The 27,684-nt window shown below is 38.5% G+C and overlaps 1 protein-coding gene across 1 annotated transcript; it reads right to left on the bottom strand.

Moving 5' to 3' along the window:
• Nucleotides 1-1,116: 1,116 nt before the first annotated feature.
• On the bottom strand, nt 1,117-23,971 carry cers2b (ceramide synthase 2b). The gene is made up of 11 exons (XM_042489804.1): nt 23,510-23,971; nt 13,637-13,810; nt 11,527-11,644; nt 11,296-11,414; nt 8,321-8,378; nt 8,006-8,056; nt 7,171-7,263; nt 6,596-6,724; nt 5,030-5,136; nt 4,749-4,902; nt 1,117-4,101 (listed from the first exon to the last, which is right to left on the bottom strand). The coding sequence occupies exons 2-11, from the start codon at nt 13,807-13,809 to the stop codon at nt 3,955-3,957; spliced, it is 1,149 nt and encodes a 382-aa protein (XP_042345738.1). The 5' UTR covers nt 13,810; nt 23,510-23,971; the 3' UTR covers nt 1,117-3,954.
• Nucleotides 23,972-27,684: the final 3,713 nt, after the last annotated feature.

Consider the following 27,684-nt stretch of genomic DNA (forward strand, 5'->3'; position numbering starts at 1 on the left):
AAGTAAAAAGTCAATGACCTCAGAAGAGACTACTATACCAAAACAACATATCCCCAATACAATATGTACAGATCACTTAAAATATTATCTATTTTAAGTGATCTTATTAATATTATCTATTTAAGTTTGTTTTTGATATAAGTGTTACCATTTAGGCTTTTCTGATCCATTTTCCATTTTAAGCTTCAATTTCTATGTTTCTCTTTTCTTATTTCTGTTGCAGTTTTCAATTTCATCTTTACAATTTAAGATTAAACATTTAAACATTTGACTTTTTAACATTCTTTTATATATATATTTATATATAAACAGATGTTGTATGACTCAAATCTGTTTATATATATATATATATACAGATTTAAGTCTTACAACATTTTTGTTTGGTGTAATATACCCCTGGCTTTTTAAATTATTGTTCTATTTGTATTTTATTCCCTGTATACTGAATTTGCATCATGTCCTCTTGTTTAAAAAAAAAAGGTGATCATGTCATTTCATGATTTATATATTATTGCAGAATGCAGATTGCCAATCTATTGTTTCTCTCTTCCTTGTTATTAGGATACCAAAGGAGGGTGACTTCCATTGATGCTTGAAGCTGAATTGATTATTTTTTAATGGTTTTCAAGTTGGTAAATGTTTTCTAATGTATTTTTTTTTCGGAGAGCTGGTCTGAAAACATGCCATATGGTATGCCTACAGTTGAGAAAACTGGTAGTGCTGGAAAGCAAATTTACAGAAGTAAAATTTTGAGGTTCCTTTGAGCATTTCCATTTCGTGCTACTTTGACATGTATTTATTGTTACTACACTATCTTGAATATACAAATTGATGAAACTGACAACTACATTTCACTGAAATCATATTTTATGATTTCATGTGACAAATAAACTGATTGATACTTCTCTAGATTTCAAAGGGAAATCTGCCAAAGGAGTGTTTATGCACTTATATTTTTAACACTGTAAAAAGTCACAATGTGTTTCAAGTAACAAAAAATAAAAAGTGTTTAATGCTGTTTTTATTTACTTGATTTTTAGAAATCTTAAGGATCACTGCGGGAAATGTTTGCAAACACAAAAAACAAATACACGAAAAAGTGTTTTCATTGTGATTCATGATCTTTGCTTTTATTATTAATAACAATACTTAGGCATCATTAAACAAACAAAAAAAAAGAAAAAATAACACTGTAATTAGGACACAGTTGTTTCTTCTGTATCTCCGGGGAAGAGAGGTTGCTGGTTGGTCTGGGTTAGTAAAAAAGAACATGATGGCAGAATGAGGGTGAGTTTGAAAGGACGATAATAATAATAAAGGAGAGGAGTGGGGTGATGGATGAGACAGTGGAGGGAGGACGTACTAGAGTGGGATCGGTGAGGCGGAGACAGGAAAGAAAACGAGCGCACATGAAGACAGGAGAGAGAGCTTCCCACACATGACAGATAAGGCACTTTGACATACAAACAACTTTAAAGCATGACAGCAAAACGGCAACACTCATTTCTCTTATTCCTCATGAGTCACTTATCTGCCAAACATTGATTTCAATATCTTTTACATACTCAACAGATCAAATAAAAGCTGTAAAAACATGTTTTATACACACAATCATACCTAAAATCAATCACTTAGATCAACAGTTAAAACTAACCCAGGTTAACAAACATAACCCGAGCTACAAGGCAGTGAATTGAAGAAATCTGGCCCATATTTGAAAAATCTGGAAATGGTTAATCTGTCCCATTCCATTCAACTTAGTAAAACTCCAACAAAGCAGCCCACCTTCACATTGATTTTATGGAGTCGTGAGTTTCAGTGGGTGGCAGCATCGGTGTTATTCAAAGAGCTTCAGCCAAACCAGCGAGGAAAAACATTCAGCTCTGTCACAACTAGCAGGAAGCTGTGATTTGTATTGCAGTGTGTGTACTAAGCACTCGTTTCTGCGAATTCCTGACCGCTCAAACAGAACTGAGGAGGATCACCAATGCAGGTCAGGCGTCTCTTTTGGAAGAAGGAGTGGAACATAACGAGCTAAAATGGATTAAGAATTAAACAGACATTTTCTTCATGTTTATCTACAAAACAGACTCCAAATTTACTCCTTTAAATCTTGCAAGGCAGACTAAGGCCCTGTTTACACCTGGAATTTAACATAAATCCTGGATTATCACAAGTGGACAGCTCTTTTCTTTTAACTTGGGTGGTGATCACACATTATCAACCAGGTTCCTACGGAAACTTCTAAAATCCAGAGCAAGATCCTGGTCAACTTCTCCAGAGGAGCAATAGAAAGCGTTCTGACTGGAAACATCACAAACTGGCACGGTTTATGCAGGGCCCAGGACAGGAATGTTACAGTGAGTATTAAAACTGCCCATCAACAGAGCATCAGGGACTTTGGTGAATTGAGATATCGGCAGAGTCCAGAGGATATTCAAAGTCAGCACCCACCCCAGCCACAGTCTGTTAACCCTGTTGCCATCTGGGAAAAGATACAGAAGCATCTGCTGCTGCACCACCAGACTACGAAGCAGCTTCTTTCCCCAGGCTGCGAGAACCCTAAACTCGTCCCACGCCCAGAGATGTAGCAGGATACAAATTTTAAATTATAAATCTACCTTGTACCTTGTGCGTGCATGTGTGAAGGCACCTAATGCGAGATCCGAACGCTCAGACCACATTCGGAGGTGGTTTGGGCCACATGTGGCTACATTCTGGCAGCAGTGTGGACGCTAACGTGTCCTGGGCCACAACTTAACAGTGTGTTCGCAAAGAACGCGATGCGAGCATTTTGTGTGGCAGGTTTACATACAAAGTCAATGCAAAGACGCAAATAGACATAGATTTATGCCTGATGACGCAATGGACACGAATTTTGCGTCCACTGCACAAGTTGAAAAGAGAGAAATTCACGTGACACTGTGTCTCGACAGCCTACCAGTGATGAGATCTGGTCGCTGTCTGTGCTCATATGAAGCTACTCTTAACATCAGTGCTGTGCAGAGGCAGAACAAATAAGGACCTGAAGGGCTCGCAGATTAGTGAGCAAAGTTATAACATTACATGGTGAGCTCTGAAAACGCGTTTTCTCTTAGCAAACGAAAATTATTTGGGAAGTGAGATCTGTTGACAAGTGGTCAATCAAGACGCATCTTAATGCCAGGTGTGAACAGAGAGATACAGAGCTGTCCAGTTGTGCTCGATCAACCAAGACGCATGTTAACCCCGGGTGAAACAGGCTCCAGTTTATAAATGGCACAGGCCGTATTGGAGAGCAGAGGCACGCGCTCCTACTGCAGGTTTTTACAGTATATAAGAGACACTGTATGTTTGTGCAAAGACGTTGCAATAGCTGAACACCTACATAATTGCATAGACAGAAAATTAGGGAAATAAATGCCCTATTGACTCACTTTCTCAACACTCACTCTCTTTTGTTCTTTTAGTAGAAAACAAAAAAGGTGCGACGAAATAAAGCAACACAAGATTAAAGCAGAAAGCTTTTTAAAAATGGCATTTTAACAGCCATCAGCTGGCTCCAAGGCACACAGAACAAGGAAAGCTAAAGTAGAAGCAGCGCCACCCTCCTCCTCTGTCCATTTTCTCTCCTGTCTCTTTGAAATTTTGGGACTGACATCACACTGACGACGGAACATTTTTCTCTGATGACAAAGCAAAAAAAAGCCATGCCACTTAATGTAGTATCTGCTGGATCTCTGTGCCCTCTAAAAGTACTGATGAACGTGTGTGACTGTGTTTTCGTGATGTGCAAAAGTAACAGTGTCAAATTTCCTCAGGATACCTGCTGTTCTTTGTTGTAAGGGAATGACTTGCCCCCTCCCTAACCCAAAATCCCTTCTTCTTTCTCTCTCTTTTCATCCCTCCCTCCTGCTCCCCTGCTGAGGGATATGAGTCCTTCTCACATTTTTTCATCCCAACACTTGTTTGCTTTCACTCTGTCTTGCTGTGGTTGTTGTTGTGGACTGCGTGACCGTTCTGCACCGGCCCATTTTTCTTCATGTCCTTTTTATCCTCCTCTTCCTCCTCCTCTGAATCATCTGTTTCATCTTTGTCGCTCCTTTCATCGTCCACTTTTTCCTGGAAAAAAATATGAAGAAACACACCATTAATAAATGCTGAAACTGGAGCTCCGGCAAGTGTCAGAACAAACTTAAAACATCCAGATGCATGCATGAAAATATGTTTTTGCATGTAAGAGCACAAGAGATGTGTAAAAATGACATGACTTTTCATATTACTATATGTCTTTCTTAGCTTATAAGGAATATATTTTTATGACTGAGAGAAATTTATGCAGCACATTAATGCTTTGTTTATAATTATGTCCTTCGTTGTCACAAAGAGCTCACAAATAAATAACGGATTATAAGTATTATTAGTATTATTAGACTGAAAACTGATCGCGTGTCATGAATAATGGCTAACAGGCAGAGACAGACAAAAAGGTGTCTTGTACAGTAATGACTCAGGGTTTTCAACTGAAGGACCGCTGACACACACTTTTTAATGAACTCAATGAACTGAACAAGTTCACCCAGCTGCAGATTTTCAGTGGGGACTACATGTACATTTTATTTAGTCTTTGCCAGTATTTCATTTTTCTTTATTTAATGTATATTTGTCTTTTAATCAGTGTTGGTTGATGCAGATGTGAGAGCTGAAATTTCCACTGTGATGAATAAACTTAAGTCTTGAACTTTGCATTACAATTCTTGTTTGCTTACATTGTTGGTGAGGAAGCGGATTGCTATGCGTATGATGAGAACAGCCCAGAAGACATGTAGACACTGCAGAGTCATCAAAAGTCCATTGAAAAAGTAGTAACCAAAGAAGGGCTCATAGATGGTCACTGGGTAAACCCACGTACAGTAAATAATCCTGCAAGATAGAGAGAGAGGATTAAAGGACAAGGTAACTTAAATAACATACAGGAGTGTGTTGCAAAAACACATTAAACCAGCTGTTTAAATTAAGTGTGTGTGTGTGTGTGTGTGTGTGTGTGTACCAGAAGGGGAAGATGACCAGCCGTGTGATAATAAAGATTGCAGCAAACACAATGAAGATGTAGTTACAGGCGTTTCGCCACCCAGCATAGTTGAACATCTTTGCAGACTGTCAGAGGGAGAGAGAAAGAAAATGTGATTATTAGGAAAGATGCAGAAAAATGGATAGTTAGGTTATTTGAAGAAGGGGCGGGTGCTTTATTAAATATATAGTATATGATATATGAATTGATAGTACATGATATATTTGAATATCATTTTTGTAGTCTATGACAGATGGCCACATCATCATATATTTTTAATTTTTAATTTTTTTTGTCCTTATTGATAGGACAGAATACGCATTAAAGGAGAGAGAGGATGACATGCAACAAAGGAGTCGAACCTGTGGCTGCAGCGGCAAGGACATGACCGTTTTACATGGGGAGCCCGCTCTGCCAGGTGAGCTCCTGGGCGCCCCACTGCATCATCATATCAATACATTTGTTTACACTAGAGAAATGTATTAATGGATTAAAAAGCGGGGCATGTTTACGTGCAAGACGCTCACTCTCCCGAACACAAACTCACAAAGATAAACTGATCAACCACGGCCACCAGTTCAATGTCTCCCGAATTAATGTCAATTCAGATCCAGTGAAGGTCTATTATCAATATGAATTATTATCTTTCAGGGGATAGCTGTAGAACAGATTACTATCCTAAAATCCAAAATCCAAAATATGCTGAAACGGTTGGTGCTAAATGTAACAATACAATGAATCTCTTCCATCACTTAAAACACCAACCAGTGCAAAATACTGCAGTCAAGCTGCAGCCTCCACTTTGAAAATGACAGTTAAACTATCCACCACATTGTTTTGTGGTACGTGTATTAACAAATCATTATGGAAAGAGCTTATAAGAACTGCCTTCAAAATAAAAGCAATTAATTCAATTTAGATTCATTAAATAAGTCAATCAGTCTATGAAAAATAAAGAGAACTCTGTAAAACAAAATAAGTAAATATCAAATAATACAATTAAGTGAAAATACCTCAGAGTATCAGTAAGTACCAGGACATTCTTATGTTAAATTAAAAAATAAAAGTCCTCTAAAATGTCTTATATGAGCTGTGATTCCTTTACATTCAGATTAGTTTACTAGGGTGATCACACAAGTATGATCATACACATCAAATGGTATTTATTTTAGAGAAAATATGAAAATATCAAGATACGCATTATATACATCATGGCAAGATAAAACTTATATCACCGAGCCCTTGTTAGAATCATGAAAACACCAGTCAATTTGCAGCTGTTCAACTTAACGTGATCAAAGCGTTTCCTCCACAAGGTGGCAGTCTGTCATCAGAGTGTCGCCATCAATTTATCAAAGCCTCATGGCACTCATGAATCTAAACTTCAAACTCAGCAGAAATGCAGCATGTAAACAGTCTAAATAGCATTTCTTCTTTTTGGTAGGAAATGTTGTGATGTTTGTGATCATCCATAGGCCCCATTCATATGTTTGTTTGCCAAAGCATGCTGATCAAACTACCATGAGTGTATGAAATGACATTTACCTCAAGGAGGTAATCGGAGGAGTCATGGACCAGCATGATGAGAGTTCCTGCACGGATGTAGTTGACACACCAGGAGAAGCTGATGAGAAGGATGGTTGCCACATGGTGAACAATCTGCTCCTTGAAGTCCTGAAGAACAGGATAAAGTAAAATTGGTGGTAATGTTGAAAAAAAAAAGTCATATATTTGTGTGTTGCATGTTTTTAGTGGGTGTTTGTGAAGTGGTAAATCCTGATTAGGAGAAATCCTGGTGAGAATATTGTTGTTGGAGGAACACAGTGTGCTGCTTTGGTAGGACTTCCCCTCACTGCGCACACACGTGTAACAACAGTCTAACGTCCAGCCCACAGTCCACGCCAGATGTTAAACTGATCAGATAGTAACACCAGACTTTGTCTTCCTCTAGCGTGCAGTTAATCATGACGCAATACTCATGCAAAAGTGAGACAGTTTGTATAAATTGTATTTGCTTTCCATTAACAGCAATTGTTGTGTGTTTTTTCATTTTTCTCCCTCTTAAGTCTTGTTGTTCAATATGACCTGCACTAAGCATGAGAAGAGATTAATTTACTCACTTTGCGTTTGACATCAGAAGCCACACTGAAGAGCAGAGAGCCGTAGAAACCCAGCTCGATCATGTAGTACCAATACTGAGATGGCAGGAGGGTCTTAAGGAGAGGAAACACACATCAGTGTAAGCAAATGTATAATAAGAACTTGAGCTGCAACTAGATATTATCACAGCTAAGACCGATGATTGACTGTTTCTCTTAATCAATGGATTAAATGTTTGGGCCACAAATTACAAAATAACAGAAAAAAACCCACGATAAATCCATGGATTAGGGTATTTCTTCAACAAGTCGAATTGAAGACTTTTTAAAACTGTTTTAATGCCATGCAGAATTTTAATCCCCTCTTCACGGTAATACCAGTCAAGCAAAGAATAAAAACCAGTTGAGACCACAAGGCGTACGATAATTTTTTAAGTACATGAATTCATTAACATTTATATCAAATTATGTCAGTACATCCAAGCTGTATGGAATAATAAATCCAAGTAATGTAATCAATTAATTCACATTGGCCTGGACTCTCCTGAGACATTTGTTTTTTGTTTCTTTCTTTCAACTGGATTTTGAGCAGTTTTATATTACTATATTACTATAACTAAACTAAACGAAACTAAACCATGCATATTCTTTTAAAACATGTGTACTTTGACAAAAAATTGAATGTTTTGATTTGAATACACACGGAACAATTGTGGGAAGCTACACAATGATAAAATTAATGGACCTGCAATGTAAAACCTTCTCATAACTTTGAGTGAACTGCATTAGTGCTTTTTGAAACTTTTCTGCAGAAACTCTGGTGCATTCAGTGTAAACAGCCATTCCAGAGACTTACCAGCACAGGGAAGCCTTGCCACATCTCCTTCAGGTCATACAGCCAAGGTTTCTGGAAGGAGAGATGCAGTGTGAATGAGACAGCAGAGCTCGACAGGTGTATTTATATCAACTGACTCAGCATGGCGATGAGTCAACGCTGCCCCTCTGACAGTGGGAGAGGTGAAGTTATCACAGCAAAAAAAGACAAACTACTGTGAAACCCATCATGTAATGATGACAGGGCAGATGACGAATGAGCATGAGAACATAAAGAGACGAAAGGAGGAGGAGGAAGAGGAGGAGGAGGGGTCGAGGTTAACATGGCGGTACTCACATCGATGAGGGCGGCCAGGCCAGCAATGAAAGCAAGAAGGTAAAAGGTAAATCTCCAACTGCAAGAGAACACACACACATACAAACACACTTTCTACTCAGTCAATGGGGAAAAGACAATAGACACATTTTCTACCAGCAGACACAAAAACACACCACACACACACACACACACACACAAAATCTCTCAGTCACAAACACACAAGAGTGCCAAGTTGGAAAGAAATGCCAGGCTGAATGAACAGCCTGGAAAAATCTGGTGAACTACGCCGAGAATGTCAAATCAGGACACACACACAGCCAAGCACGTGCTGACACACAATGAGAGCTGTCTGTCAGAGAGTTTACTCTCTGTCATATCCTGTAACAGAGACAGTGAGGGATCACTCCCACTACAGCCTCTCGTACAGGTGTCAGGAGAGGGAGGAAACACGGCAGACACACAGACAAACACTAGAGCACAAAAGTGAAAACAGAGAAAATAGAGACACTGAGAATATGAGGACACACCACCAGTGGGGAAAAATAAGGGAGTGTAACAGAAAGCCTGTTGTGTGCCCACGAACAACGGACTGATTCAGAAGAGAAAGTTCGTAACGCGCACAGCGAAAGACACACCATAACCATGGAGTGACAACCATGCAGTCACATGCACGTCTGCACACATCCACACGAGTGTCAGAGCAAGACATCAATCTGCTTAAATATCCTCAACACACACACACACACACACACACACACACACACACACACACACACACACGTGTAAAGCAGACACAGAAATAAACACACACCAGTCTGAATCATCTACTTGCACATTTAAGGGTCACTTAACCAAAATTACAAGAGAAACTTTTATTTTAGTCAGTTTTGGTTAAGTTTGTTTTGATTTTGAGTTATTCTGCTCCATCACAACACAAAGAGGAAGGTTGAATTTAATTTTGATTTGCAAAATTCTTCAGCCACAGTGTCCAAATTAACTTTGATAACACAGAACACTAGGGGTCGACTGCTTATCGGCCTGGCCGATTATTGGGGCCGATATTTGGCATTATGCTGATCATCTGTTTTGGTGGGTTGTTTTTTTTTTTTGGAATGATTGCTGATAAAATTACTTCAATAAAAAGTGCAAAGAAAGTGTCAGCATGGGAGGAACTTTTACTTTGTAAAACCTCAGAAAGATATTTTTATTTATTAATTTTTAATTTAAATTTTCACTTGAATTTATTAAAAAAAAAGTTGCTGGGAACTTGCTGTATTTGATGTTGAAAGTTTCAGTTTTGATTAAGCATTTGCCAAAGGCATTTAAACAATGTTTTGTGTCTGAGTTTATTTTTATTCCAAATTCTAAATATTGACAGAAATATTTTCATTTTTATTGTAAATGAATATCGATTCCAAATATTGGTTACCACTCTCACTACTAATAACCAGTATCAGCCCTGAAAAACTAATATCGGTTGACCCCTACAGAACACAGTGTCAACACTCTTTATAGGGTAACAAAAAAATCTCAGCTCATTCGCGGATAATCATCTGAAGCTATGGCCTTGATTATACATATACAGATGTTTTTAAAAATGGATATTTTCTTGTATGTTGTGACACCTTGTCCTCACACAAAAACACTTTTAGGTCACTAGAATGAAGATTTTTTAAAAATGTCTTCTAAGGTGCAGATTTTTAAAAACTCCTGTCTGATGTGCCCAATGTTGCACCTCAGTGTCTTCAGCTTAAAGTATGTCAGAAACGACAGTTTTGGATCAGGCCCGGTGTGGACGGAAGACTTATAAACTTGTCCTTTATATCGAAGGGCAATCAAAAGTGATGAGATGTTCAGTAGGTATTTTGAAAAAGTAGGTTATGCACTTAACTACCTTAGCACAACGTCAGGGAGTCTGCGAGTTAAAGTCGTGCTTTGCTTTTAATGTGTACAGAGAAACTTTATAAAATGTAAAAGTTATGGGTTCCTGACTACTGTTTTAAGACAGACTGACACAATGTGAATCTATCCTTTAAATGTTTAAGCACTAAGAAAACACTTTGTAATTCTGGTTTTGACAAGTACTATATAAATAAACTTTATTATTATTAATATTATTATTATTATCATAAACATTTCCACACAAATGAATCATATTTGCTCTAGATCAGCTACTGACTGGACCTCGTGGTGAGATTGTCTTCTGTGAACTACTTTTTCCAAAAAACAGGACAGACTATTCCTTAAGTTCCAGTGAAAACTGCTCACAATTAGGTCTATGTTTTCTTTTAATTTGGGTGAACTGACCCTTAAAGTGACGTAAAAAAGCTTTCACGCCTCTGTCGACACACATGGACAATGACAATGAAGCTTATGGTAACGACAGTCTCTACAGTGAAGTTATACACTGAAGACAACACATGAGGTGAAAAAATGCATTAACAGATCATCTATGAAAGACACGTCCTCATGCATATCACTGAACATTTGTGTTTCAGACTTAATGACGCTAACAGCATTATGCTATCTGCTGCTGTTTATGGCGCACTATAGATAGAGTTATCTGTGGTGTCATCTGTTGCCACGTGTGTGAATCCTTCCAGCTGACACTCACTAGTTTCAGTAGCCTCGTATTATCAGGTGATCATGCTGTTTGTTTAACTCAGTTAATGCTCTCACACAAAAATAACCAACAGTGGCCACAGAGGCTCTGTTGTTGGTCCTGTGCTAATGAGTATGGATGGTTGGATTTGAGTGTGAGAAGAGTCGGGGCTACAGGCATGGTAGCAGCAGAGCGGCATTGTAATGAGTGCATGTTAAAAATAGAGGGCTACTTTGCCCTCAGAAATGTGCTCATATAGCCGAAGGAACGCACGCATTGGCAGCTGTTTCAACCTGCTCCATAGCTCTAGAGACATGTGTGCATACAGTATATGTCTAAATGTGTGAGTGTGTGTGTGTGTGTGTGTGTGTGTGTGTGTTTGTGTGTTTACCTGGCCTCTCGAAACTTTTTGAGCAAACTCGGTCTGTCCTGGTTCCTTCGTCTCCTGAACCATCGCTGCACTTGTCTTTCTGAATAGCCAGTCTGCTTGCAAAGACTCACTATCGAAGTCTGAGAACAGCACAAAGAGATCAAATTGAAGTTTTTGATTTCCTGAAAACACACACACACACACAACATGCTGCTCTGTCTTTTTTTAGAAGTGTATTGTGCAAATATGTACCTGTGTGGGGTTTTTGGTAATTTTACAGTAGTAGGACTCCAGTGTGAGGTTGTAAGGGACTTTGAGCCGCACCGTCTCTTTCACCCCAAGCAGAGAGGCCAAGGGTGTAGCCACCGTCCTGCAATCACAGAAAGGTTGTGGAGATTAGAGGGAGATGAAATGTAGAGAAGTTAATGACAATGCAGAGTGCAATCATAAGCCGCGTTTCCACCAAAAGTTCCCAGGGACATTTAGTCCCAGGAACTCCAAGGTTCCTTCAGCCCATTGTTATCTGCATTTCCACGGCAGTCCAAAGACCTGTGAAGATTAGGCAAATTAGTCCGCTGACGTATGAAAAAGCAACATGACGAGACGAAGGCTGCTGGTGGGTGAACACACTTTGCAGTGAGCAATTCAGTGCGTCCGCCTGTTTCATTTAAATAACACACCTCAGGTTTTGTGTCACTGCTGCAGAATATTGCTGCAAGCTGGATGTAATGAATGAGATGCAGAGGATAGAAATGAAACAGAGAGTGTCTGTCTCTACAGTAAATCTCTTGAGAGTTTGATGATTATTTATTTTTGCTTTAGAACATCAGAAAACAACACCTTTTTCACAGCACCACAGCCGTTTTTCTCTCTCAGCCTGATGGCACAATCTCGCACTCTGTTTCTCTCTGTCATTTTAAAAATGAGTCGCGAAAACCACAGTAAAGTCTAACTTTACTTCTAATGTATCAGACAAAGAGAAAAGTTTTCCCATTGTCCTAAATGTACCAAAATACTAAGGTACTTCATTGTTTTATGAGTGAAGCGGTACAGAAGTGTAAGCAGCAGCGTTGTGTTTGATTGACCAGTGACGGTCATCCCTGCAAACTTCATCTTGAAAGTTTGCGTACTTTAAGAAAGTACTATTATTGCAGTCAAAAAGGGGCTATAGGAACTCTCAATTTGTGAGAAATGACTGACTTAAATTTAAAGTAAAGGAAACCAATAACTAACAGACATAAAGATTTAAATCATTAGAGGCTAGGATGATGAAAGTCTTGATGACAAGAAAATAGTGTTTAATACCAAAGTTACTTTTCCCAATGAAGATCTCACTGCCATTTCTAGCAAGAAAACCCAAAGAGCAACAAGTATCAATCATGCTTATGCATGTACATTGAATAAAACTCTTTTTTGCTTTTTTTCGTATGTCCTGTCATATTTGTCAAATTTCCAGCTTGCCTACTTTATAATTTATCACTGTATGACTGGAAGGGAGTTAGGAATTTAAAAAAACCAAACAAACAATAATGAGGAAGAGAGCATTAGCAATAAAACACAGGTGGACTTTATAACGATGTAACAGTGTCTGATATCCAAAACATTAGCTACTGGAAACAAGAACACTTTACTTGTGTGATACACAAAATGACTCACCTGGAGTTTTTCTTATCATATACAGCATTTCCACACATTTACAACCAACTTTTCCATAGCATTTTTTACCCCGTTTCCATGACTTTATTCAATGTATATAGCGATACAGCCCTACATCATCAAACACGCACTTCTCAGTCATTTGCAAATAAGCAAACTGCTAGTGCTCTCTAACTTTACTCATTCGTTAGACATTCCCACCGCCAAAACGTGAAGCTATTGACGCTTTAACAGACATGCAGCTCAGCACTTGATTTTAAATTAGTAATACAAGGAAGAAGTTTCACTAGACGTGTTTTTGGGTGTAACAATAATCAAAACATTTTGGTGTATTTTCCAAACTTTTCCAACACATTCTCTAAATTCCAAACCATTTCCAGGCCTGGAAAAGAGATTTTCTGATTTAATGAGTTTGTCTGGAATTTCATGACCATAGAAACCCTTTATATAGTAGGGAACAGCATTGGGAATAATAAATAACTGCTGAGACAGAAATCAGGGGATATGAACTGCACTCTGGAGTGAAATAATATAATTGAAGGCCAGAGGATGAGATAATTGATGGGCAGGCTAAAGGAGAGTCAGTCAAGGGAAAAATATCAGAGTTAGACTGGACAGAAAGAGAGAAAAATGTTAGAATTAATAACTTAAGACTTAGAATGAGGGACACATATATTGAGTAAGACAGCGTGAAAAATGCACTGACCTTTCAAAGATTTGGCGAATAATGAGGAATACGAGGGCGATGGGCAGCGCCACCCACAAGTCACGGGCTTTAGCGTATACTCGTCCATCCCGGTCCTCCAGGTCAGCCCAGCCCAGGCCCTCTGGAAACCACAGCCGCTCCTGCCAGAACCACTCGCTCAGCTCCGACAGCATCCTGCAACACAGGACACACAAGCTGTCAGGACCACCTTCATGAGTTTATTAGATTGCGAAATTAAAGTCTCAAGACCTACATGTGTTCTAGAGGCAGAATATACACCACAAAAAAATGTGACGTGGTTACGTATAGTGACACTAATCTGAATGCACAAGCAGTCTATAGGGAATTGACGTCAGTTCCCCAAATCTAGCCCCTGATGCCAGGTGGCCCCCCAGCCATTTTCTTATTCACAATAAAAATAAAGTGATTAATACTGGGAATTGTTTTTTGCACTTTCAGTATACATAAGGTGCCATAATACAGTACCAAAATAGAGCTTGTTTGTCAAAACAATTGCCAGCAGATGTTTCCCTGCACCCCTGACACAGTGGTCCTAGGTAAACCCCAAATGTCCCAAAATCCTAGAAACATCCTAAAATCCCAGAAGTCCAGGAAATGCCTGAAAAAATCCTACAATCTGAGTAACGTCCTAAAATCCCAGAAATATCCTAAAAATGTCCTTAAAATCCAAGAAATTCCCTAAAATCTACAATCACCCTTAAATCTGAAAAATGTTCTAAAATACAAGAAACATCCTTAAATCTAAGAAATGTCCTAAAATCCGAAAAAACTTCCCTAAATCCAAGAAACTTTCTACCATCCGAGAAACATCAGAAAATCTGAGAAATACCCTAAAATCCTAAAAATGTGCTAAAATCCTAGAAACACCCTAAAATCTGCAATGTATGGCCCCAGAGCAAAGTCAGTTGAGTATTCCTGCTATAGGGGCTTGCTTTAAAGGCAGCAGCCATACAGGCCTGTCTGTGTATAGGGGAAAGACATCTGTGATTGGGAATGTTTGCTACCATGTAATTAAAAGAATTAGATGATGGCACCAGCGCTCCCCTCTCATTGGAGGCCTTCCTGTAGGTTTTTCCTAATGCATATAACAGAGCACAGGCAGCATGCGGAGAGCTGGGCTTATGAGGCCCACGTGAGGGAAGAGAAATCAGACCAACAACTGAGCTTCGTGCTTTCAACACCAGCACTTTCCTAAACAGATGAGAGCAGCTGCAACAGAAGTCTTTTTTTCATTCAGAGAGTACAGAGATTTCTGCTGCGAAGTTCAGGGAGTGGCAGAGAAAGGGAGTAAACGGGGTGGCGGCGAGGGAGAAAGTCGAGTCTGAGGGATGTGAGTCATGATTCATCCATATGTGCAGAGCAGTGGGGGCGCCCCCACACTCTCCATCTCTGGAGTCCTCTTGCAGATTCTACAGTGACTCCCCCCACCCACCCACTGCAGATGTAAATGCCAAAGCCCTGTAACCGCTTCACTTCCAATCCCGTCCCCGCCCTGCTGCTCCCTGCCAGTAATCAAGAAGGATTCCCTCTCTGGCCCGCAGAGCCAAAGCCATGTGTAATGCTGTCCCACCCTTGGCTATCTTTAAAATATGCAGCTGAAATTAGACTTGGATGCAAAGAACTAATATAGGTTCGCCTAAGGAGAAGCGGTATGGTAACACCGTTTTGACAAGGACTTCTAAACAAAGTAACAATGTTAAAAAATCACAAAAATGTTAAACTTTACTTTGAGTAATTAATAATCTCCATACCAAAAAAAAAGGCTATAACATTTCCTGTACCCAAAGGTGATTTCCTGACATAGGTCGTTTCTTCAGATCAACAGTCTAAAACTCAAAGTATTCAGTTTACTATCATAGAAGACAAAGAACTAGAAGAAGTCAGCTCACATATAACACTAATACAGAGTATCGTTTTTGCTTAAAATGTGACTTAAAGGTCTGCTATGTAGACCTTTACATGAATGGGACTATCTAGAGTAAGTGTTTGGTTGCTCCTTATGTAGATATAAATGGCTCATTCTAAGCAGGGTTTTCCACACATTTGTTTATTTGTGGCGACCCACCACGATGAAAACATCTGCTGCCACAAATTGAGCACTAGGAGCACTACTGGAATATATTTACCTTCGTTACTGATTGTACAACACTCAGAGCATGGAGCCCACTCTGGGCACAGACGGAGCAGTAAAATATCAGGCGCAGTGAAAAGTGAAACTAACGTTCATTATAGTTGGTCTCAAAGTCTGTAGCAGCTGCTCCTCTCAGCTCTGACTGGATCGACAAATCAAGAAAAAACTGCGGCTGAGGAAAAAACAAATACTCATGAAGAGCTCCACCTGCCCTGTATTAACAGACCTGGGAAAACCTCTGAATTTAGAGAGAGGACATACATTAAACAAACTATTAAAGAGGGACACGCACACAAGATTCTAAAAAAGGGTATTTGCAAAATTCAGATTTACAAAAGTTGTAAAATGTTAAATACTATCTTAACACTTAATTTTCATCAGGGCTGCCAATGAAAACCAGCCTTTTAGCTAACTTGGGTGCATTTACATTTGTTTGAATGTTGATTAATGCACATTTTCCCTTTTAAAAAAAAGATAAATGAACACCAGCAAAGGCACAGGAATATTGGATTAACATCCCGAACAATCTGATCAAAGAATAAGTCATATATTTCACGCCAGTGGTTTTATGCACACATTTAGGTCGGTCGCAAAAAAAGGAACAACTGGAGTTTGATACTCAGCCCTTTTTGTCAGTTTCCTTATCTTTGTCTTAGTCGACAATTAATTCTTTCAAAACAACATATATAGATTAGCTCCTGGAGTTTCACACTGATCGGACGCTTTTCATTAAGTCAGCCTTAAAGACCAAACATATTGCTGCTGCTTGTAGCCTCTGACACTGTCCATGAGACAGTGTCATGCCTGAGTGTGTTGGTTATTTTCCACATCATGTCATGTTAGTCAAGGCCCCCGTTTCCTGTTGCAACAGCACGGCTGGCCGAGCACTGGGCTTTCCTCTCTCTCTGTCTCTCTCTTTCTCTCTCAGGTGGTGGTGGATGGGAAGGGTGACATATTTTTCCCAGTTATTTTGCCAACTCTTCCACTTCAGTAGCACTACATCTCACTTCTCCTGGAGTGTCCTGCCAGATCTTGTGAGCTCTGCTGAACAGCTTGTTTGTTTGCATGTCTGGGTCAGTCAGAAGCAGTGTTATCTAGCCAAAAACAGATAACTTAACGTACTTCTGAACAGGCAGACAGGTAGACTGCGCTGACTTCTCTAAGTAATAAATGATTTCCATTAATAACAACTGACTATAAACTGTAACTAAGTACAAACAGGCTTTACATACACACGTGCACAGACACCCAAAAAACAAACAATCAAGGAGGAAATACTTGCAACTAAACAAAAACAAATTCTTTAAATTCTGCTGTGTGGAGGCGATTTAGGATTCAAGAGGATATTTTTAGGGTTTCTAGTTGAGATCATCCAGTGAATTCAGCGTGTTAAAGCTCTTTTCCCCACACAGCTTTCCTAACAGCACATGCCATTGGCCCACAGGATCATATGACCAGACTCTGACCATTTCAAAGGTCCAATAAAAATAAAGGATGCCTCTGGCAGGGGAGGGAGAAAGGAAGTTCTCTCACTGTCTCCTCTCTCGTCCCCACTATGAATATACATTACAAGGATGTGGTGATTGTAAACACAGATCCAACTTCAGGCTGGCAGATTACAGCTCCAGATGTTACTGATATCTTCTCAGCTCTACCTCAGTTTACAAACTCATAATGCAGTTTCTCAAAACAAAAAATAAAATAAATAAAAGGAAAAAGCCTTTAGAGGATAACCTAAACAGACCTGACTGGCACCTGGTACAGAGTCCAGGAATATGTAAAGAATGTAAACATACTGCCACCATAGCAAAGGGTCTTTCTCATTCACTCAGCATGAATGAAAAGCATGTTATGGGGTTTTAGAGTCACCCAATACTTAATTTATCTGAATGACAGAAGACTGAGTGGACAAGAGGAGCATCAGTCACGAGACAGTAGCAGTGAGTCACTCATAACGTGCCATCTATGTGAGCATAAATACCCATTTACTCATATCCATTCTTACTTAAGTTGTTCGCTGACGGCTGACTCATTCGAACCACAGCGCAGCTTTGAAAAAATATTCACACAGACAGTTTGGACAGAGCACATGGGAGAGGTCAAAGCAGAGTCTTCAGTACCTCAAGTTTGAAGGTCTGATAAGTCAGAGACAGAGTGGCACATCGACGACATGCTGATATCACAAACGGTCACAAGACAAGAGAGGTGAAATGAGGCTGAGTCAGTCAGATAAGTGCTGAATTATTTCATGGCCTTGAACATTACTGAAGCTCATATCCAGGTTCAAATAAAGTACAGTATTGTATGGATAAGGTACCTACTTTTTGTATACTCTAGCCCAAAGTAAAGATCTGTCCGTTTCTAGCTCCTTTTACACTGCCTGTTCAGGTCGGGAATATCACTCCGAATTGCCGCCTCCAAGTTTTGTATAAAAGGTATGATCGTGGGGTGGGGAGACAGTTATTTTGCCTTTCAGCCATCAACAGAGGACGTTACAGCACCGAATCGAGGTCTGTGTAAAACATGGTTCCTACATCTTAAAGCGAGGTAGATTTAAGATTTTTTAAGACTTTTTTCACGACACTCAGAATCACGCTTGAGACAAATTTTCTAATAACCAAAAATACCAAAAACAAGGAAAATTTTATTTTGCCCGAATGTTTATTGCAACATAAAACATGACTTTTTTGTCCAGTGAAAAAGTTAGATTATCTACATCAACAACCCTTTTAAGAGTGGAGCACATGGAAGACAATGAACATATTATATCATCATAAAGGCATCTATTTGGTTCACCAACAGACGTGGGAAATATCTGGCATTTCTGGCCAGTTTTCTGGCTGATTTTGTGTTTTTCAATCTGTATGTCAGATTCTACCACTTGTATGAAGGGTTAAGGATAAGTATTTTGTTAAATTGTTTTGTTGTTTTTTTTAAATGGATGTTATAATGGTGCGGTGCTGCTGATGGTCACTTAGCAATGCCAGGACCTAACTCCGCTCCTTTGAATATTGGAACAAAGTAGGCAGCAAGTGCCCGACCGTCATTTCTCTGGTTTTTGACTTTGAGAGAGTAGCTCAAGTCCTCAAATACTGATTGAACTTTCCTAGGCCATGTAAATAACATATTAGAATTCAACTGTTTACTTCTATTGCAGCCAACGCGCTAGCCATCATTATTTTCAATCGAAGGCAGCATCGGCGTGTTGTGATAATGAAAAGGCAAGCCCCTTATACATGGGAGCAGCCACGTTTGAGGGATTTCTGGGAGGTGATTGTCTAAGATTTCACAGAGGAATCATTGAATCAAAACTTCAGGATGATGATTGGGAGGGAGCCACTTTCTACCAACAAGCACAAAGCCACAGCATCATGTGACCTATAAAAGTGAAAAATATGTGTTTCCATTGCAGTTTTGCGAAATATGGCTTTTTCGAATCGCCTGAAATGCCACCTCATGACTGACGTGTTTCCATTAGGTGTATATTATATTATTAATTTCAACCAGCACAATTTGAGTGTAAATGTTAACCTGCCTTAGGTCAGCCCTCTTTACTGTTCTGACATCTTATTTTCAAGTGGTTCAACATGCACTTTGCAGATCACCGTAAAAACTATGAAATCTTGAATGCACATATTGTGTCAGTTCAGGAGTCAGGCATGCTCTCTGTAAATGGTTCGTCAGCTGTAACTCAGGTCATGCCTTGGACATTTTGAGGGGATTCATCTGAGGGTGAGTCAGAAACATCCCCCACATTTTCAACATTCCTCTGGATCCCAGTTTGACTGAAAACAATCCAGTTTGTAACTTGTGTTAAAGTACAAGACACTGGTTAGGCCATCATGGTGACTGTAGTAAATGATACACTGCAAGGAGGAGAAAATGTAAAATCATCCCAAGGGCAGACAGCCTGTCTGCAGTGATCTGTTTCATCACAGTTATCCCATCTTCTGTGAGATAAAGATCACAACAAAGTCAACTTCAGTACCTTTGACACTGATCTGCGACCCTCATGAATTATTAATGCCGGGATTCAATCAGTCAGCAGAGTGATTTGAAAAGGCCTGGCAGGAGCCGTGTGAGGGTAATATTGTCATGTTGATCTGACTGGATTCAGGCCAATTGTGCTCTTTGAGTAACTACAGGTACCTTCCCCGGAGCAATTAGATGGCCCGTGAGTATACATGAGGCTGTTCTTTTTGTTGAGCTCTAAATGGTAATGATTCCTGTCTTCAGTTGAATTACTTATTAGTCAGCAAACAGAGCTGAAGAAGCAGGAGTTATAATCATTGACAGATGTTATCTTCTGTCCAGGTTAGAGAGAGATAAACCAAAACTGATATATATATATATATATATGCGTGTGTGTTTCTATATAGGTCATAAAAAGTAATGCCACATACACTAAAAATGTAAGGCTATTTACAATAACCAGAACTTAACAAATAAAAAAGAACCAATATCAATTACTTGGTGTTTCAGCTATGCCACAAAATCTTGGTTAAACAGCCAGAGTTTTTATGAATTTGCACCTCCACGTGACGCCCAGCATACAGTGCTCAGCAGCTAGCTCATAGTCAGTGAATCCTCTGCTCAGAGCATCCATGCTGTAAATAAAATAACAGTCTTGTTAGTTCCAGTATCCTGATCTCTGTGACGTTAATGCAAGAGGGCGTTCGCTAAATTATTTTAGTAAAGTCAGGAATGCCAAGAAGTTCCAAGAATCAATTCATTGAAATATATATAAATTATTAATATTGCCAATATAGATAGCCTACAAGAACAACAAGATCACACATATATATGCATTTTGCTGCAATAAAGATGATTGAGATGAATGGACTAAAAAATATATCTTGTTAGATAAAACAGAGTTAAAACACAGTTTCCTTAAGGGGACATTTTTTTGCAGTTGAAAAAAAGGAAATAAATCGCACTATATGTTATATACACAATACTCAGCATCACAAACATTTAAATTCACAATAATATTGTGTCGTGACTTAAATATTGTGATAATAATCTCTTGTGGGCCTCTGGTGATTATCACCCCTAGATTTTACAATGCAACATCAGAAAAAAAACAAATCATAAAATCCACAGTTTTTAGCATTTTTAAGACATTATAATGTTTTTACAGCATATTAACACAAATAAAATCCTTATTTTTAGATCAATAAAATCAGCCTTTTAAGACTTTTTAAGGATCTGCTAGACTGTCAAGGTTTTGTGAGATTAACATGATGTTTGACCTGGATGCACTGTTTTACCAATGGGAGGATTTCCCTCCTGATTAATTATTTATTCAGAGTTTTAAATTGGCAATCACAGATTGTAAGTAAGTATATTGTACTCTGGGGAAGGAACAATCGCTTTCATCATTTATTAATGTAACGATTATCCGTTGAAATTGACTGTAACACTAAATCAGCGTTACGAAATTAACAGACAAGCAGCAAATCTCACATTTAAAACAATGGAACAATACAATTCTTAAACGATTAATCACTTATCAAAAGGTATTGGTGCTTAATTTTCTCTTAATCCACTTTTGAGTGACTGACTCATTGTTTCAGTGCAACTATCTGGCTAAAACTTTATCCAGTGGTTAATGTGATGTTTGGCGTGAATGCAAAGCTAAGCAACACATGCACAAGTATTTGCCTTTTATCATCTCACTGATTTGCATGTTTTAGAGCATGAATGAGTGCTCATGGTTGGTATAAACAAATCTCATGAGGTTACAAACAAAACAACTTCAGATCATATTTAAAAGCACAGGTGGCTAGAGTCGCCACCCTATCTCAATTTAGAGATTGAAATGATGATGGAAGAGCTAAGGGAATGTTCTTTATTTATCAGGAGGGGAGCAGCTGGTGTGTGACTTTAATTATCCTCCATGAAGCAAAAAATAATTTTCCTTGAGCCTCCCTGATTGACTTAGAGAAAATTCATACCCTCCCTCCACCACAAATTAGTTGGTAGACTTTTAAAAAAGGACTCTTTAATGTTTGAAAGTGAAAATTTGAGGAGGAAATCCTGGAGTTGAAAAATCTCTCTCTTCTGACGGAAGTGTTCAATCCACAAAATGTGCTCAAGGACCGTTGGCAATGTGAAAATCCAAGGATAATTTCTGTTTTTGCAGTTTCTGGGTTGGATCAATTATTTAATTTTGGTGTTTGTTTTAAGGAAACATCTTGGGTTTGTAAGGCATGTTAAATACAAAATACAACAACTTAAAGTTGCATGCCCTCTCCTAAACAAAAATAAAAACAACAATTCCCTCCCCAGTTCTTAAAATTTTTCTTTTGACATGCTTCCCCCTTTTTGCACCACCTCTCTCTAACAAATAATGAACAGTCCCTAAATCTTTTGTATTTAACTGTGAAACAAAAACAAACAAAAATGCCTTGCAGACTCACGTTTTCTTTAGAAAGCCATAGTAAAATATATATAAAATATAGCTACTGCTTAAAAATAATATATATAATAGAAGTGCCTCCTCCATTTTGCACCCTCTCAGAAATAACAAACAGTCCCTAAATCTTGCATTTCACTTTGATGTTCAAGCAGCAATGAAATAGTAAAAAATCTAAGTAAAGATCACCATGGTGGCAGCAGGAAGGGTCCGAGACTGAAAGAAACAAACATACTGAAACACAAAGAACAACAATGTCTCCTTTCCAAGATGACAGTGTATGAACAGGTTTAGATTAAATAACACAATTTTAGGTTCAGATTGGTGTTTTGATGTTTTTCTGATGGAAGCGTTTGTTTTACATAATGTTTTCAAGGCCTGGCAGGAATTTGAAAATCAAGTTTTAATGTGTGTTTTTACAGTTTCTGGCTATGATAAATGGTGTAATTTTGGCAATAAAAAAGAAACATGCCTTGCAAACTCACTTTTTCATTAAAAAAATATCAGTAGTAAAATATAAGCAAACACACAAATTGAAACAAAAAAGTCTACTCTCCAAGATGACGTGTATGAACTGATTTTGACGAAATATTATTTTAACCTCAGATTTGGTTGTGTTTTTCTGATCGTTCCACATAATGTGATTTCTTTAAAAATCAGCATTAAAATATATACAAAATACAGCCAGTGTTTCAAAGGAATATCTGAAGTGCCTCCCCCACTTTGCACTACTCCATCTCATAATTAACGAACAGTCCCTAAATCTTGCATTTCACTGTGGTGTTCATGCATCTGGGAAATAGTGGAAAAGCTAAGTGAAGACCACAATGGTGGCAGCAGGAAGGGTCCTAAACTGAAACAAATCACTGTAATTAAACACGTTATTTATAAAAAAGGTCTATACGTGCTATCACTGCATGTCTGCCTGTAAACCACGGTGTTGTATTTGTGTGCTTACACTGATAATGTGACATAATCTGCTGCTAGTTAGCAAACTTTACAAACCGACCCAACACTGGGCCACGCGCCAGGCTGCCCCCGTGTCTTCATATTACACAACCAGGATTAACGGTGACTACAGTACTTTCCCGTAGTTACAGCAACGCACTGACATTTTTTCCCGACTGAAGCCTCAAAATTTGGGCCTCTGCGTTATATTTAATTAACAGAGTCCTTGAATGCGTAATGACGTCTGAGCCGAAGTGAGGATGCGGAGCGTGCGCCTGCCGTTAACCCACTCACGCGCACACACAAACGATTAACGTCTGCTCTCCGGGATGAAAGTGAAACAAACGGTACTTACTTTGGTGTTTTCCCCCGTAGTGAAGACCGAAAAGCGGCTTGCAGTTTAAGGAAAAAATATTTTTTTGTATTTTTCCACAAAGTCGTCCGGATCCCACCTAGCTAGCTAGCTAAAAAAAAAAAAAACAACCTAACGGTCCTGTTGAGTGTGTCCAGTCCGCTGTTGGAGCTCAGAAGGGCGCAGTCCAAGTTTAGTATCCGGACTGATTTTTACATCTCTCCATGGCGGACAAAGTTTGTTTCTCCTCTTCAGAAAAACATAAATGGGAGGTGAAAACAAAAAAGTGACCACAAGATGGAAGAGTGTTTGAGATGCTGCAATGCGATTTTTTTTTTCTCCCAACAGCCTATTTTTTTTTTCTGCCTCCGTCTCTCGTCGTGTCCCAGCTAACAGTGTGTGTCCCCGGGAGTCGGTGGGGTTTGTCTGGGTGTGTGGCCGGGCAGTGGAGGAGGACGGGCCGGCACGAGAGCGGAGTGAGAGGAGCAGACAGAGGGAGGAGTGAGGGGATAACGGAGAGGGAGGGGCGCGGTGACGTCCAAGCACATGAGCGCATTTGGCTGACACACACACATCCGCTTTTTGTTTCCGCTCGGAGAAAACTTTAAACCCCCTTTTCCGTCTAAATGATAACCGAGTTAAGGGGTGGCAGAACCGTGCAGTGTGCTCTCTGCCCTTCATTTTTTGTCATTTAATATTTTATTGGATGATTAAAGTTTTTTTTTCTCGGGTTACAACTTTTGCCTCAGCTGACCTTTGACCCTCCTTGTTTTTTTTTGCAAAAGTAGCATTATTTACAGTTATTTATTGTGAATCTGCAGCTCAGTGTAAAATGCATTTTATTGAATGATATAAGGGACTGTTCGTTATTTATGGTATGGTATTTATGGTCCTACAGAGAACAAGAGTAGACGGATATTGCTTTTCAGGGCCGATAACAATTGTTAGTAGTTAATGAGACTGATAACTGATATTAGGAACCGATATGTATTTACAAAAAAAATAAAAATATTTCTGTCAATATTTAGAATTTGGAATATAACAAACTCCAACACCAAACTTTGTTTATATGCTCCTAGCAAATATTTAATCAAAACATATCCAGAAAGTTCCCAGATTTAAAAAAAAAAATAAGTCTAGTGAAAATTGAAATAAAAATAAATACATTAAAATAGCTCCCTGAGGTTTTACAAAGTAAAAGTTCCTCCCATGCTGACACATTTATTTTATTAGAGATCATTCAAATAAATCGCTGATACAGATAATCGGCAAAATGCCAAATATCGGCCCCAATAAATAGGCCAGGTCGATAATCTGTCAACCCTAACAGAGAACCCGAAGAATGAGTGCTTAAGCCTAGAAATCTGTTGGCATTGCAGAACCTCTGGCTGCCTTGTCTCAAGTCAGTGGGTTTTTTTGAATGTGTTTTTATTAGATGCCTGAAATAAACTCTGTGGTTAACAGAAGCTGAAGAGACTTTCCAGTTTTGTTCTGACATAAAATCCGTGAATTTTGAAGCTTTTATGTCTTAAAAAAGATGGTTGCTAACAAGTGGCTAAATGACACTACAGAACGTCATCATGCCAAACACGACTTTAAAGCCCTGTTGTGATGGTGACATTAAATCGTATGACCGTGGTGAAGTTCATTTAGAACCTAACGTTAGCTTTTTACTCTTTGCAATCGATTTTACTTTTCAAAAATCCTAAAAGTGGTGATTATTTATGAAGATTATCTTGCTGAGCATAATTTATGCCAAAATCCACTGGAAATATCCCGTAGGCTCTTTGTTGAGGGAACCGGGTCGACACTAACTTCAGTGTCAATTTACAGAAAAACATCATCCCTGGGGCACTATATGTTGTATTTATTTTAAACACCCTCAGAACCTCAAATACCACAAGTGGGTTTTAAAAGCATGTCTTGTTTGAAAATCTCCAAAATCACACCATTTATCATAGCCAGAAACTCTGCAATATGTTTATTTAAGGTGGGAGGGAGGGCCATGCATTTCTCATTAATCACTCGGAGAGGCTAAATGAAAAATATCTGTAGCTCTGGGGAGGGTCATAAAATAAAAAAAGCCCTGAAGTCACACCCAAGCCAACCCTTACTATGATAAATGAAGTGCAGTCTCCAATTATTACAACTATTACTATTTCTACAGAGGCTGTTTGTCAACCTTTCTCTTCAATTACCACTCCACCAGCCAATGCCTACGATTGTGATGAAACATCACAGATGTGGACTCAGTTCACATGACTTGGAGATGAATGAGACCTGAGTTGTGTTGTGACGTACAAAACATTGATTTGGTCCCACCTCTGTGAAACACTGACATTAAATATCTCAAATTATCTTTCTGCCTGAAGTTTTAGTGAGTGCATAAATAAATAGGTAATCGTTGTGTGTCATGTACAAATATACTTGTTAGTAAATCTTTAAAAACACGCGACCTTTGACCTTTTTACACAAACAAACAAAAGCTACTCCGAATGTTTGCCTTTGCAGGGCAATGTAGTTTTTGCTCTGTTTGCATTGCAGTTGCCCTTTTCTCACACACAGCGGGTTTTCAAAGGGGGTAGAGGGAAATTATCTCACCATCCCCGTGACCCATGAACTATATAAAAAAACGTGAGGATTTACAGAGTGACATGTAAAACAGAGTGACTTCAGGTCTCACTAACCTCGAGCCTGTAAAAGAGCTGACGTCAGACAGTGATAGTTCGCTCATGTGTGGCGTGATCACATGGAGGTTAGTGAGGCCACACTGCTGGGTAGATGAATCTGAGAGGAACATTTTGTGATTTATAGAGACTATATGATAGATTTTAAGTTGCAACTTACCAGTGGGGCACGGACGATTTTTAATGGGTCAAGAGTAGAAAAAAATAAAAGCCATTTTTGTTATTTATAAATCATTTGTTATTAAAGTAGGTTCCATACAGCCACGTATAACTGCCTTAGAAAACATCTTTATGAAGTTAACAAAAATGAGTTAAGATCCTTTGATAGAGTCTAATCGCCAAAGCCCCAGTCTGTTGCTTACCCTATTAAATAGTCTTCTATAGCTCCAATTGACGTGTCCTATTTAAATGTGTGTATGTACTTGTTTTTGACAATACAATTACATCTGAACATGAGCAAGTCAATAGACTCAGGCCCTTGACTTACTTTACCCATTATCAGCAACTATAACCCCTCATTTATTTATTCTTAAGTTTTTTAACCATGCAATACTCTGCTGTTTCAGCTGCAAAACTGTACAATATGCAATACTGACTTGAGGTCCTGTATATTTTGTGCAACATTTAAACTGTACACTACTCTTATTTAATCCTTTGAAACTGGCCAATTTCTTTCAAGAACATAAGAAGGAAATGAGCAATTACACTAGAAATGACCCCAAAAGATTACAGAAAAATAGTAAAAGTTACAAGAAAATTTAATGAAAATTAGCAAAAAACAAAAACAAAGACGTAAAATGACCAGAAAAAAACATGCTAAATCAATATATAAATATATTGTCTTAACATAAATTTAAATATAAAATTCAAATAAATAAATGTGTAGTTCTCGTTACAATTTTCCAATTTCTTTGTGATTTTATTTATTTATTTTTTTCCCCAGATCATCATTAATGCTCATTTTACTATACTAATACTCATTGTCTTTTTCCCCCCATGTTTTGGAAATAAATCAAACAAAATTCCTCAGGCTTCTAAGTTTAAATGCTTGTGAAAGATGTCTGAAGACTGCAAAAAAATCCAAAACTGATGTCGATCCATGCTTCAGGGTTAATATGTAATTCTTACTCATTCAACTCTAACATTCATATATCGCACACGTGTAGCATATGTTGCACATATTTATACATATTTCGATACACATCTCTTTTTTTTAGATTTCTTATTCTTTCTCTATTTTCTCATAATTTCTCTATGTCTATATAGTCTAAGAGCAACTTGTGATCTCTTTCAATTTTTATGTTTTAATTCTTTCATTTTCTTAAAGCAGAGCATCTCAAAAAGTCTGTAAACCACTGGGTTGAAATACTGTGTTATGTGGGCACCAAGCTCAGTGGTAATATTATTAGCGCTATTCATAATACGCCTTTCTCTTCTAATTGAACTGAGATCAGCTCATCAAGGGAAAAAAAACCTCATAAAATCCTCTTC

The sequence above is a fragment of the Plectropomus leopardus genome, chromosome 7, assembly GCF_008729295.1.
Source record: "Plectropomus leopardus isolate mb chromosome 7, YSFRI_Pleo_2.0, whole genome shotgun sequence".
In the NCBI taxonomy this organism is placed as follows: domain Eukaryota; kingdom Metazoa; phylum Chordata; class Actinopteri; order Perciformes; family Serranidae; genus Plectropomus; species Plectropomus leopardus.